Here is a 12,452-nt window from a genome sequence, read left to right on the forward strand (position 1 = left end):
CAAATGCGCATGGATAATTCGATTGCGTGCGTGTAGATGTATCCATTTGGTTATAGCTGTAATAGCTAAAAATTCACTAATAATGCATTTAATATCTATGTTTCCTTGTATATATTGTGTCTCTTGTTCTAATACTTTTAATTGCTCTATCTACATGAGTTTTTATACAGGGTGTCCCAGACCTACCGTACCACCGGTTAATGGTAGATTCCTGAGGTGATTCTGAGACGAATGTTCCTCTTGCAAAATGTCGAGGGTGGCGTAGTTTCGGCGCTACGAAAGGTTGTAGTTATCCTATCCTTGTGTAGAATTTTCCCGCGTTCAGTGACGGTGGGTCGAAGGGGTCCCGCGCATCGCGCACACTTCAATTTGAACAGCCGCGAAAAATTAAGACCAAATTGAAGTGTGCGCGATGCGCGGGACCCCTTCGACCCACCGTCACTGAACGCGGGAAAATTCTACACAAGGATAGGATAACCACAACCCTTCGTAGCGCCGAAACTACGTCACCCTCGACATTTTGCAAGAGGAACATCCGTCTCAGAATCACCTCAGGAATCTACCATTAACCGGTGATACGGTAGGTCTGGGACACTCTGTATTTCATCTTGGATTTTCATTCAGATTTCACCATAAGATCTCTTCCTTTAAATTGTTCATTGTTATCTTCTACATACATTCGCTCACTATAAATGAGTCTTGAATTAATATCTTTAGTAATATCCATGATTTCTAATTCAGATATATAATACTGATTTACCGTTGCCGCTTCACTGTTTGTATGTACGGCCATATTTTTAATTTATACTTTGTCGTCTATTATATATGAATATGACATATAAAATGCAGTCAATAAAGATTGTTATCGTCATCATCATCATCATCATCATTATTATTATTATTCTCAGGAAACATCCGAAATGAGTTTGAAGATTTAAGAAAGAATTTTGATGATATCAGAATTGAAAAAATTGGAGAATTTGTGGATTTTCTGTTCATACGGAATATAGTATTTAGCGATTCTTTCTACTTTGATGTCTTCAAGCTTGTAAAATACACGGTAACATGAAATTACATTTATCGATCAACATATTTTTTCGTTCGGCTCCTCCTTCGTTGCAATAGCAAATCTTTTGATTGTGCAGGTCTCGTGGATCAGGCAGCGAGATTTGCATATTCTCACTGTCGGTATCCTAACATACACGAATGATCAGCGTTTCCAATCGTTGCACAGCGACGGCAGCGACGAGTGGACCTTGAAAATCAGTTCGCCGCAAGTGCGGGACAGCGGAATCTACGAATGTCAGGTTTCGACGGAGCCCAAGATCAGTCAAGCTTTCAACTTGAGCGTAGTAGGTAAGTATCTACACCTTTCCTTATATATCAGATTAGACTCGATCAGAAGCTATTCACGTTAATCTCCTAGAGAATTAATTCTCAATCAAATAAACTTCAAGTTTCTAATTTTACGAAAATTCAAAAAGATACTAGCAGTTACAAGTTTCTTTGTGACGTTTTTATATGTCAATTATGTAAATGTCATAATCATTAACTCGTCGCAATTTTTGGTTAAAAAGGCTGAAATTTTATTTGCAATTAGAAAAAACGAAGACATAAAAAATAGATGCTTTAGTTGTGCGGTGTTGATTGCGAATTCAAGTTCCACTACGTATTAATTTCCGAAACCATTTATTGTCTAAATTAATTTTTAAATGATTGATTTTAAGCGGCTCGGCGTGAGTTAATTGCAGCTTTGCGGCAGTTTAAGGGAAATTGCGATCATATACTTCTTGGCACAGGCTTTACTGCGTCTAGTCAATTGTGCGCGCTCCAGCCAAAAACCACTTTAACTTTGTTCTGTTCCCGCGTGTGCAGTCTCGAAGGCAAAGATCAACGGCAATTCAGAGCTTTACATCAAAAGCGGGAGCGACATCAATCTGACCTGCATCGTGTTGCAAACGCCGGAACCACCGAACTTCATCTATTGGTGAGTTTAAGCGTTTTCCCTTGACGATGACCCGATTGAATCTGTCCTGCGTTTATTTTGAATGAATGCAGTTGAGTTGCGTGAGATCCAAATCTACCAGCGGTATACTCTACTCAACGAGATTTGCTTTATCGAAACATTTCACTGCGAGTACCGTAAAGCGAATCTTCGATCAAACAAATCTCCGATAGAATTACTCCTTCAAGTTATGGTCTTTCGGTTTCATAAGCCCTCGTGTCGCAAATGCGTCGATCCAGGAAATTCTTTCTCGTTGTCCTAATTCGCGTATAAATATTTATGTCATAATATCTGTGTTAGTTTTTTATTCATATAGTATAGTATTTCAGACTAGACATATGTGCAAAGTTTTTTTTACTAAAAATGGAGAAAGATCTTATTTTCTTTACATCCTGTCATTGAAGCCAATATATCCTGAATAATTTTCGGTAATTTGACAGGTATAAAGGCGACAACGTGATAAACTATAGCCAACGAGGTGGTATTAGCGTTGTGACGGAAAAACAAACGCGAACATCACGTCTTCTGATCAGTAGAGCGCTACCAGCCGATTCAGGCAATTACACGTGTGCACCATCCACGGCCGAATCAGCCAGCGTTCTCGTTCATGTTCTCAATGGTAAGTAAATCGCGAATAAAATTGTACTTTTCTCAAGATTCGCGATTAATGCCTAAACATTACAATAATTCTTCAGATATATTCTTTCCAGTAATATTGGTAAACTTATTGGCACTTTGCGAGCCGTTTCGGATATTTTGGGTGCTGACATTTCAAGTAAATGTTTAAAAAATGTGTGTTAATTTAGATAAAAATTAGAAACATTAAAGTTGCGTAAGACACATTCGAATTTGAACTGTACCGATTTATTCGCCTCAACATGTAGCTGCAAAATGGTTTTATACTCATCATACATATTTTCTGTAAACTAGATCTTTTCTCAAGATCATATAGTTTGCAAATACAGTGTGAATATCAATCAGTTTTTGTCTCCTGCTGATGTTACATATAATATTTATAGCTGTTGATATTAAAATTTATGATAATATTAAATGACAATATTAAAATTTATTGTAATTTACAAATTGTTGAAAAAAGGTAGTACACATATTTTAGGAACATTTTAGGAATTGATAGTACTTGTGAAAACAAACCGAAAAATCTTAATAAGCACTCCGAAAACCATTTATTTCCGATTCTTAAAATTTGGTACCATCTTTTTTCAACACCCTATATATCAGTTACATCAAGAAACTTCTGTTGTTATGTCGATGAGAGGATAGAATATAATCAATCACGATATTTGCCATTAAATGACGAAACTTTTCGTAAACTTTGCTGGAAACGTGAAAGCGTAAAGTCAATTAATTAATTTTACCAAGTTCCTACCGGTTTTAATCAAGTCCTGGGAAAACGTCTTCACTATTACTGTAGGAAATTGTAAACCGCTTAAAGGGACGCTAAACAGAAACAATTTCAATCTAATCGCATTGTATAAATAATATATCCTTAGAAAATAATTTTGTGTGCATGTGTATATATATTGCATACGCGACGAGACAGTTTAGACATTACATTGGATTTAACATTCGCAGGATTGGCGAAATAAAACTAAATTCTGCAACTCATGGATACGAGCAGAAGGAAGAAATGAATTCTTAAAAAGTGAAGTTATCTCGTTTGTTTCTCTACAACCTCCGACCTTTCTGTATTTCTTCTGATCTTTCTTCTTTTTATTTCGCAATCTTGAGTATCTTTATCTATTACGTATACATATATGTATCCATTATGTAATTTGTATCGTAACAAAAATCTTAGAGCAAGGAAAACTTGAAATTACAAAAACCCAAACGCTGTATAAGTTTGTTTGACAATATTAATTGTTACATACTTTATTGCAATATTGCATACTTTCTGCACCACTTGTAAAAAGCGATTATTATTGTCTTCGCAGACAAAATTACTCTCGCGTCTGTCGTTATTCGTAAGAGATTTACAAGTAATTATTGCGAGGAAACTCTCACCTCCTTCCCTCTCCCGCAACTTACGTGGGATGAAATTCTCGTCAACCGACTACACACGTACTCGCATTCAACGGCAAACTATGAAGTCCCTCAACTAACTTTATTGTTCTCTCTTAACCTCTCACGTGTGTGGAGTTATTGAAATTAGGTTCGGTAGGGAATTCGTTTGAGAATCAGTGGAAACGATGTTCTGATCCTTGAAGAACATCGATGGATGTTGCACATAACACATATATATCGCAACGTTATATATAAAATTTGTAGCAAAAAAACAAACACAAAATGGAACGCATTGATTGTAACTTATTCTTAACTTATTAAGTCGTAATCGTACCTTATTAAATTTGTGAGTTGTCTGCGTTCAGTCAAGGACGGAGTTTCCCAAATGCCGATATAAGGTTGCTTGGATATTCTGCCGTCACTCCAACAACTCGGCTCAATAATACTCCTCTTGAGTATAGGACATTTATTATTGTCTGTCGCTGCGTGTTGTAAATCATTACCAGGATGCAATTTCCTACAATTTGCACAAGTAGGCACAATGTCCTTGTTCTTGCACTCTCTTATATTGTAATTCCCCGAGCAGTGTCCGCAGAATGCCGGTTCATTACAATTGGTCAAAATTTGTCCAAAGCCGAGACATTTGAAGCATTGCAAAGTTCTCACATAATCTGCCAATCTACATGCCGAATAATTCACATATATGTGAGGCTCCCTTTTCAACTCCTTCCTCATCTCAGGAGAAACCTCCATAACACAACTGGTATACTGACAATTCTTCGATGGAAAAATGTACGTACACCATCTTCACTAGATGCTCATATTTATCCTTTAGATTAAAGGTTCTAATCTCTTTACAGATTTCCTCACCAGTCATATTCACAGGTACTCCATGTATAATAATTCTAGGATTCAACCTTTCCTCCATCTTCACCTCTAGTCCCTCAACAATTCAGGTGCATTTCTTATCTTTTTTAAATCAGGATCAATAGCCTCAATGCATACTCCATTCTCTGACAGTTGTGATTTTAGTTACCCTTAGTGAGACCTGTGATGGCTTTAGTATTTTTTTTAACTTCTTCCATTGTCTCTTTAGAGGTTCTATATTGTCCTTTACTCACGTCAGTTAACACTATCAGAAAATTCGTTGTTTTAGGAACACAAATGGTTGGTCCTTTCGACAATTACTAGACATCTCCAGAAATCTTCACTGCAGAAACAGAAGCACCCTGTTTATCTCGAGATGTCACGGTCTATTTCCTCTCGTACAGTCAATCAGAACTGAAGCTATCTAATGCATTTTCAACGATCCTTTTAATGTCTTCCAACTTTAAATTATTTTGGCAAACTCAATTATTTTGTCTCTCTTCTAATAAGTTTAGATACGCAGAGGACAACTTCGTGGAAGGCCTCCTTGCATGCCCTAAACGCCGACTTTAACAATTTCCTTTTTTCAATTGAGTCCCTGGTACCAAGCAAATCCTTAGCGACAATATCATTGTGTCTATTAATGGAACGTCTGAGTGAATTAATTTTTGACGCAGAGATCCTATCCCCAGCCTCCAAAAAGCTAGACGACAAGAGCAGGGTCCCCGAACCCCGCGCCAGATAAAATACTAGTCTGTAACTCCTCATTGCTATCTTTCTGATTCGGTAAATCAGGTCCCTTCTTGACCATTTCTTGCAAGCGCGTCAGCTCAGCGTTACCACAAAAACTTCTAGAAATCAGCCGCGAATCCACTGATGATTGCTATTATCGTCTACAACCATCTATTTTATCCAGATTAATTTTTTGCCAGATGTATAGCCGATCGTCGATACTTTTGATCAAAATAGCGGTAGTCCTTCAGTTCCTACTAAACAACTTCCACGATCTGCTAGGTTATTCACAATCTGTTCCATAAAAATCCCTTCCTGAGACGTTCACATCGTCTATTTTCTAATTTCCACCTCGATTAGTCCCAGCAAACACAAAGTAACAGGTAATATACATGTTAGTTATAATTTCCTACTCAACAATGTAATTGTTACATAACACGTATGTTATATTGTATTTATATTAATGAGTAGGAAATTATAACTAACATGTATATTACCTGTTACTTTGTGTTTGCTGGGGTCACAGTGAAGCACATATAAGTATCAAGCTTACTTACCCTGACCAATAAGGCTGGAACAGAAAGGCTTCAAGGAGCAGCAAACAGCAGAAAATATCCTTCTAACGCAGAGCTCAATGAGAACACGACCGTGTTTACTCACCAGTGATCAGAGAGATTTCAATGATCTTGACATACATATATTGCCAAGGACATAGCTTTAACTGTTAACGCAAATCAATTCAAACGATTATAACTCGACCAACTGGAACCTCGAGAGTCTCTGTTGTGTTATGTTCTTGTCTCGCGTTCCGTTCTCCGCTTTGACTTAACGTCGTCGTCGCTCCTTCATATGAGTATAAGAAGTCGGTCTTCGATATTTGTTGAATTGTTCCGAATTATCGAATAAGCGGCTCATCGGGCCAGTGCTCTTCGGTTTTGTCCGACGAGTTCGGTTCTCTAATGTATATTGACTGAACCTAAATAAAATGACTCTAAATTAATTCGCATTGTTCTGAAGACCACTTCTGATTCTTAAACCATTTATAGGCAGCGATGAAAGTTTGCAAGGAATAATTCATAGCAATTTCCAGATGAACGACTGAGCATATCAAAGCAGACAAAGACAACGAGAAAGCCCTTGTAAGGTACGGCTGGAGCGTTCGCGCCAAGTTTTGAGATGATATGAGCCTACGTAGTTTGCCCAGAATGAAAAAATGATCAGGATGGAAGGACCCGAGTGGAGAAGGAGATAGCTGCCCAGCAAACACAGAATATAACTATTATATATCTCAGAAGTAACACGTAATATAACAGTTGTTATACACTATTAATATTGAGGCTACATAATTTCCTTTTATAACTGTAATATTACTTTGTTTTAAAACTTTATTATAACTGGAGTAATGCCCAGTTGCGCACAGAATAAATCGGACACAGCAGGTTTAGTGAGTCGGACACGGACACAATAAGAAACGGACACACTGCGTGTAGAATCGGACACATTGTCAATCGAACACAGTGTCAATTGCGCACAGTAGGAAACGGACACATGATGGTTGCAAACGGACACAGTATAGGAAACGGACACATGTTCCGTGACAGTTTCATTCTAATAAGGAAGAGTCAAAATTAGATGTAGAGTAAACATTGCTTTGTCTTGCAAAGTACATGCGTGGATACAGTGTGGATACTTTCCCAGTATAAACTTTCTTACTTTAATATTATTAATTTTTTATACTGGGAAAGTATATGCTTGGGTGGAAGAGCACGAGGAGACGGGCTTCGCCCGTCACCTAGTACTCTTCCACATAAAAATAATAACAAAACTTTAGGGTGACCAAAAGTACTGCGTGGAAGTTACAATGTAGAACTTTGCTTTGCGTGGAACCTCGCTTCATATACTCTCAGCATATGCTTTCTAAATTTATTAAATATCGCACGTATGCGCAAAGTAAGCATGGTAGCATCGCTACGCCATATAAAGAAATAGAAATAGAAAAGTCCTTACAAGTAACATTTCCAGGTTAGGAAAACTGTCACGGAACATGTGTCCGTTTCCTACTATGTCCATTTGCAACCATCGTGTGTCCGTTTCCTATTGTGTCCGATTGCAACCACCGTGTGTCCATTTCCTATTGTGTCCGATTGCAACCACTGTGTGTCCGTTTCCTACTGTGCGCAATTGGCACTGTGTCCGATTGACAATGTGTCCGATTGCCACTGTGTCCGATTCCACACGCAGTGTGTCCGTTTCTTATTGTGTCCGATTGGGTCCGTGTCCGATTCACTACACCTGCTGTGTCCGATTTATTCTGTGCGCAACTGGGATCATCCCTTATAACTGTGTTATTTCCTGGTTATAATAATATAACAGCAATATAAATTGAACATAACACGTGACTGTTACATAACATTTTAATTACTTGTTATATTTATATTATATTACTGTAATAATCCATGAGTTGGAAATTACAACTAACGTATACGTTATATTACCTGTTACATTTCGTTATATAGTGGCAATATAATAGTTATATATCTGTGTTTGCTGGGTGACCTATACACTGTCCAGTCATATTATTATGACCACCTGCTAATAACCAGAATAGCCGCCTCTTGCAGCACACACCGCAGCAAGCCGTCGAGGGAGGGACTCGATAAGGTTACGGAAGGTATCTGCAGGTATCTCCGACCATGTAGAGAGCAGTGCATCCCGCAGTTCCTGGAGATTGAGTGGTGGTGGATCCAGTCGTCTGTGTCGATCGAGGTGATCCCATAAATTCTCAATTAGATTGAGATCCGGGAAATTAGGCGGCCAAGGAAGTACCTCAAAATCTTCCTTGTGCTTTTCGAACCACTTTTGGTCAATTCTGGCGGTATGGCATGGCGCATTATCTTTTTGAAAGATACCATCGCTCTCAGGGAATGTAATCGCCATGTACGGGTGTACCTGTTCGCTGATAATGGATAGGTACGCATTTGCGTTCAGAGTGCCTTTCACAGATAGCAGAGGACCCAATTCGTGCTACAAAAACATTCCCCACATCATAATGTTGCCTCCACCAGCTTGTCTTCTGCCAACAATGGTATCTGGATGTCTATTCTCTGATGTTTCACCCCTGATTCGCCATCTTCCATCTACTCAGTGAAGTAGAAATCGAGACTCATTGGAGAAAGCTACCTGTTGCCACTTACAAGGGGAGGACCAAGGTGTGACTCCTCAGATTTCGTTCAACTTTTAATAGGTTGTTGTACACCCCTCCCACTAACAAACTGGCATGTAACTCTTGCCAATGCGCAGTAGTTTACGAGTTGCAAGTAGCGAGCGTAGCCCGGCGAAGAAGGCGTCGGACTAGTACGCTGGACGTCGCTCGTTCGAATCTTGTTACTTGTTACTTATTTGTCTCGATAACCTTGTCAATTCGCAGAAAGACGAACAAAGACTGCCTAAATTGCTCCGCTTCTTCTTTTCTATCAGAACAACATGTTTGTCTCATGATTTCGCTTGATGTTTACTTGTTAGATTTTGGAGTTCTATATTCTAATATATCGGTTGAAAACGTTAAATCCAGACAGTAGTTGTCGTTCGAGTGGAAGAACAGACAAAGAATTCTAACATTCGAAACTTGAATCGAGGCGATATCATACCAATGACGAAAGCGATGAATAATATTATATATTCTTTACTTACACGCACACGTACACGCACACGCACCCACACACAGATATATATATGTACATACCTATATACTGATACTGATAATTAATAATGCAAGAAACAATTATACCATACATTTAATATAAGAATATCATTTAGCGTGACGTATTTATTTATATAAAACCTCATTTTATTACAAAAAAAAACAAGATTCGAACGAGCGACGTCCAGCGTATTAGTCCGGCGCCTTCTTCGCCGGGCTACGCTCGCTACTTGCAACCATGGGCGCCCGCAGAAAAAAATTCAAGGGGGGGGGCAAAATTTCAAGGTCCTTCTAAATATAGAAAACTCAGTAAAAAACAAGTAAAAAACAACGAAAATTTTTATTTCGAAACTTATTATATCAGATATAAAAGTTTTGTATATTATTGATTTATGAAATTGTGTATGATTGATTTATGAATCCGCGAAAAGGAACTGGAGTCTCCTAGGTTGAGATGCAAACTTGTTGATACACTCATCGAGAAACTGCTGACCAGCCTGCCTGTGCCACGTACTCTCGATGAACAATCAGTATGCACAATGAACTAAGTCGTTTATCAGACATAGTACTTCTCAGCCATGTTTTCACTCTTCTGAGAGTTGAAAAAGACCTTTCAATTGTGCACGTAGTTGCAGGGAAAGCACAGGCGATCTTAAGAGCAGTGGTCACAGAAGGATAAAATGATTCTGAATGTTCCAGCAACTCAATTAACTGAATCTTTGTAGCGTTTGATTTAGACCATACGTCATACCAAAGGCTTACTTCAGCGTTTGCGATAGTCATATTGTTATGTTTCCGCTTGTTCACTTGTTTGTTTATTGAAACTTAGATCCAAATCAATTCGAAACTTGAAATCAAGAGAGACTTGAAGAATTTTTAACTTACTTAATTTCTTGAAGTTATTGGGATTCCATGGATGTAACTTTGAGTAATTTAGTTTGTAATTTGTTAAAATAAAATAATTCCACTTAGTTAAAATAAAATAACAATGTTTACAAACATGATTATATTGCTTATAAAGAAATATTCTTTAAGTTTCTCTTAAGTTTAAAATGCAATAAATTTGGTTTTTAGGGTAACAACATATTGAAGTATTTTTTTCGGAAAATATACTTGTGATGAATATAGTTTGTCATATTTGTTGTTTCCTTTTCTTTTTGTTTTTTTTGTTTAGAATTTTAACATTACAATTTTTCAATTCCAGGGGGGGCAACTGCCCCTCCTTGCCCCCCCCCCCTCCGGGCGCCCATGCTTGCAACTCGTAAACTACTGCGCATTGGCAAGAGTTACATGACAGTTTGTTAGTGGGAGGGGTGTACAACAACCTATTAAAAGTTGAACGAAATCTGAGGGGTCACACCTTGGTCCTCCCCTTGTTAACGAAGTAATCTTCACACTGCTGTTCATCAGCACAGAGTAGCGCTTGTTTCGCGGGTGGAATTGATTCTCCCAAAATTTAACGAGCAGCTCGTTCAGAGAGTCGTCTGGCGAGGCAGTAAATGCTCCGGTTGTATGTGCAATTTTTGAGTTCGGCGAGGAGACTGGATCTGACACACGATTTAACTAAAAGCAGTCTGGGCAATTGGCTGATCGAAAGTTCATTGACACACTGAATTGCATAAAAGTCGACTCTTGACGTCGGCATATAGGATAAGGCCTACTTTTCTAGATTTCTAGTCGACTCTGCTACGCGGGATCTGCTAAAGTTAAGCTATTGATGTGATTCTACGATTCCAAAATGTTAGTGGAGGGCAAAATATATGCGAAAAAGTCGCATTTGTAGCAAACATCGTGGCGCGAACGTATTCGAAGAGAGAAGTATTCACGCGTGGAGCCAACATGTTGCGAACCGATTCCAAGAATGGGAAATTTGACTGGTGGGGTAACCCTATGATTTGAGCGAATAAGAATGAAAGTTCTGAGCCTTGATCAAGAAAAGCTTGAGTCTCGATCAAGTCTTCGTGCTAGGACACGACAAATAGGTAAGATAGCGAGAAAAATAGGTGGTCACGTCTCAATTTGCGGCCGAATGATGCGATAACGCAATTTGTTTATTAAAACTCGAAGCGGCATCGGACGTAGTGCTAACGGGCTTGGTGAAGTCGCCGGCAGTTGCGGTGGAGATGACTGGCACAGTAATATTTGAATAATGCAGTAGCGTATGATGCTGTCCACGGTACAATCGACATCGCTTATTAAAACGATATTCGCTTATGCGGTGTGCACCTAAACAATTGTAACAGAGCCGTTCTGTTGACATGAAATTATGTTGCTCATCAAGACCCCTATAAAATTTTCTGCAATTGCAAATGTGGCAACACATTATGTTTGCTGGAAGGTCGCAAATGGAAAACATACTTTGTTATTGCAATTCTGTTAGCACACTTCCGTCAATATGCAACATTTTCACCGTTCTATTGTCAGATCTGCTCTAATGTTGTCGTCAATTTGACTGTGGAATATGTTCGTCAGATTTGGTTCACATTGGAGACCAACTGAGGACACAGTAGGCTCTGGCTTTGGCATTATAGTTCCGCTGACATTTGTTTTTCATTTGGCAACATCCCACAATCAAAATGTTTGCTGGGGAGTTTTAGATATAAAATCCGCACAAGCTGAAATATAGTAGGCAGCAGTGCACAGCGAACAAACTTGGTCGATGTAGAAATGTGCGAACGAGCTGGCGTTTTAGCGATTGATTTGGAAGAGCGAGATGGTTTTACAACGTTATAATTGCCTACAATTTCCAACGCTTGTATTAGTTCTTCAAAGAATTCCTTCAATTTTTGAAACGTAGCAGGCACAGTAGCGCTTCCTTGTTCCATTTCCAAGGTTCACGTGATTCTGAATCTAACCGACTTGTAAGGAAATGCATTATAAAAAGATTCCACGTATCGATATACGGGAGCGTTAATGAGAGCTTTAAGTTCACCGAGGCATTCCTTTACATTGACTAAGAGATCTTTTAAATTGCTGACTTCTTCGTCAGTGGAATGAGCGAAAAAATTTGATCGAGGTATGAGCTGATTAGCTGAGATACATTATTATAATATATTGGTTTTCATATCTTGCGACCAATGCAGTCCATACGAGCTTGAAATTAATCGCAAAGTTCGTTATGAGGTG

General features: G+C 38.6%; 1 protein-coding gene across 9 annotated transcripts in view; it reads left to right on the plus strand.

Annotated features, from left to right (window-relative positions):
• The window catches only part of LOC105287792 (T-lymphocyte activation antigen CD86), a 235,361-nt gene that overhangs the window by 208,926 nt on the left and 13,983 nt on the right, over positions 1-12,452 (plus strand). For all 9 annotated transcript variants that reach the window (XM_011353559.3, XM_011353562.3, XM_011353557.3 and 6 more), the window contains 3 exons: positions 1,146-1,356; positions 1,876-1,987; positions 2,446-2,624. In XM_011353559.3, coding sequence (XP_011351861.1) covers positions 1,146-1,356; positions 1,876-1,987; positions 2,446-2,624 — 502 coding nt within the window. The remainder of the gene's footprint in view (positions 1-1,145; positions 1,357-1,875; positions 1,988-2,445; positions 2,625-12,452) is intronic.

This window comes from Ooceraea biroi, chromosome 8 (assembly GCF_003672135.1).
Source record: "Ooceraea biroi isolate clonal line C1 chromosome 8, Obir_v5.4, whole genome shotgun sequence".
Lineage (NCBI taxonomy): Eukaryota > Metazoa > Arthropoda > Insecta > Hymenoptera > Formicidae > Ooceraea > Ooceraea biroi.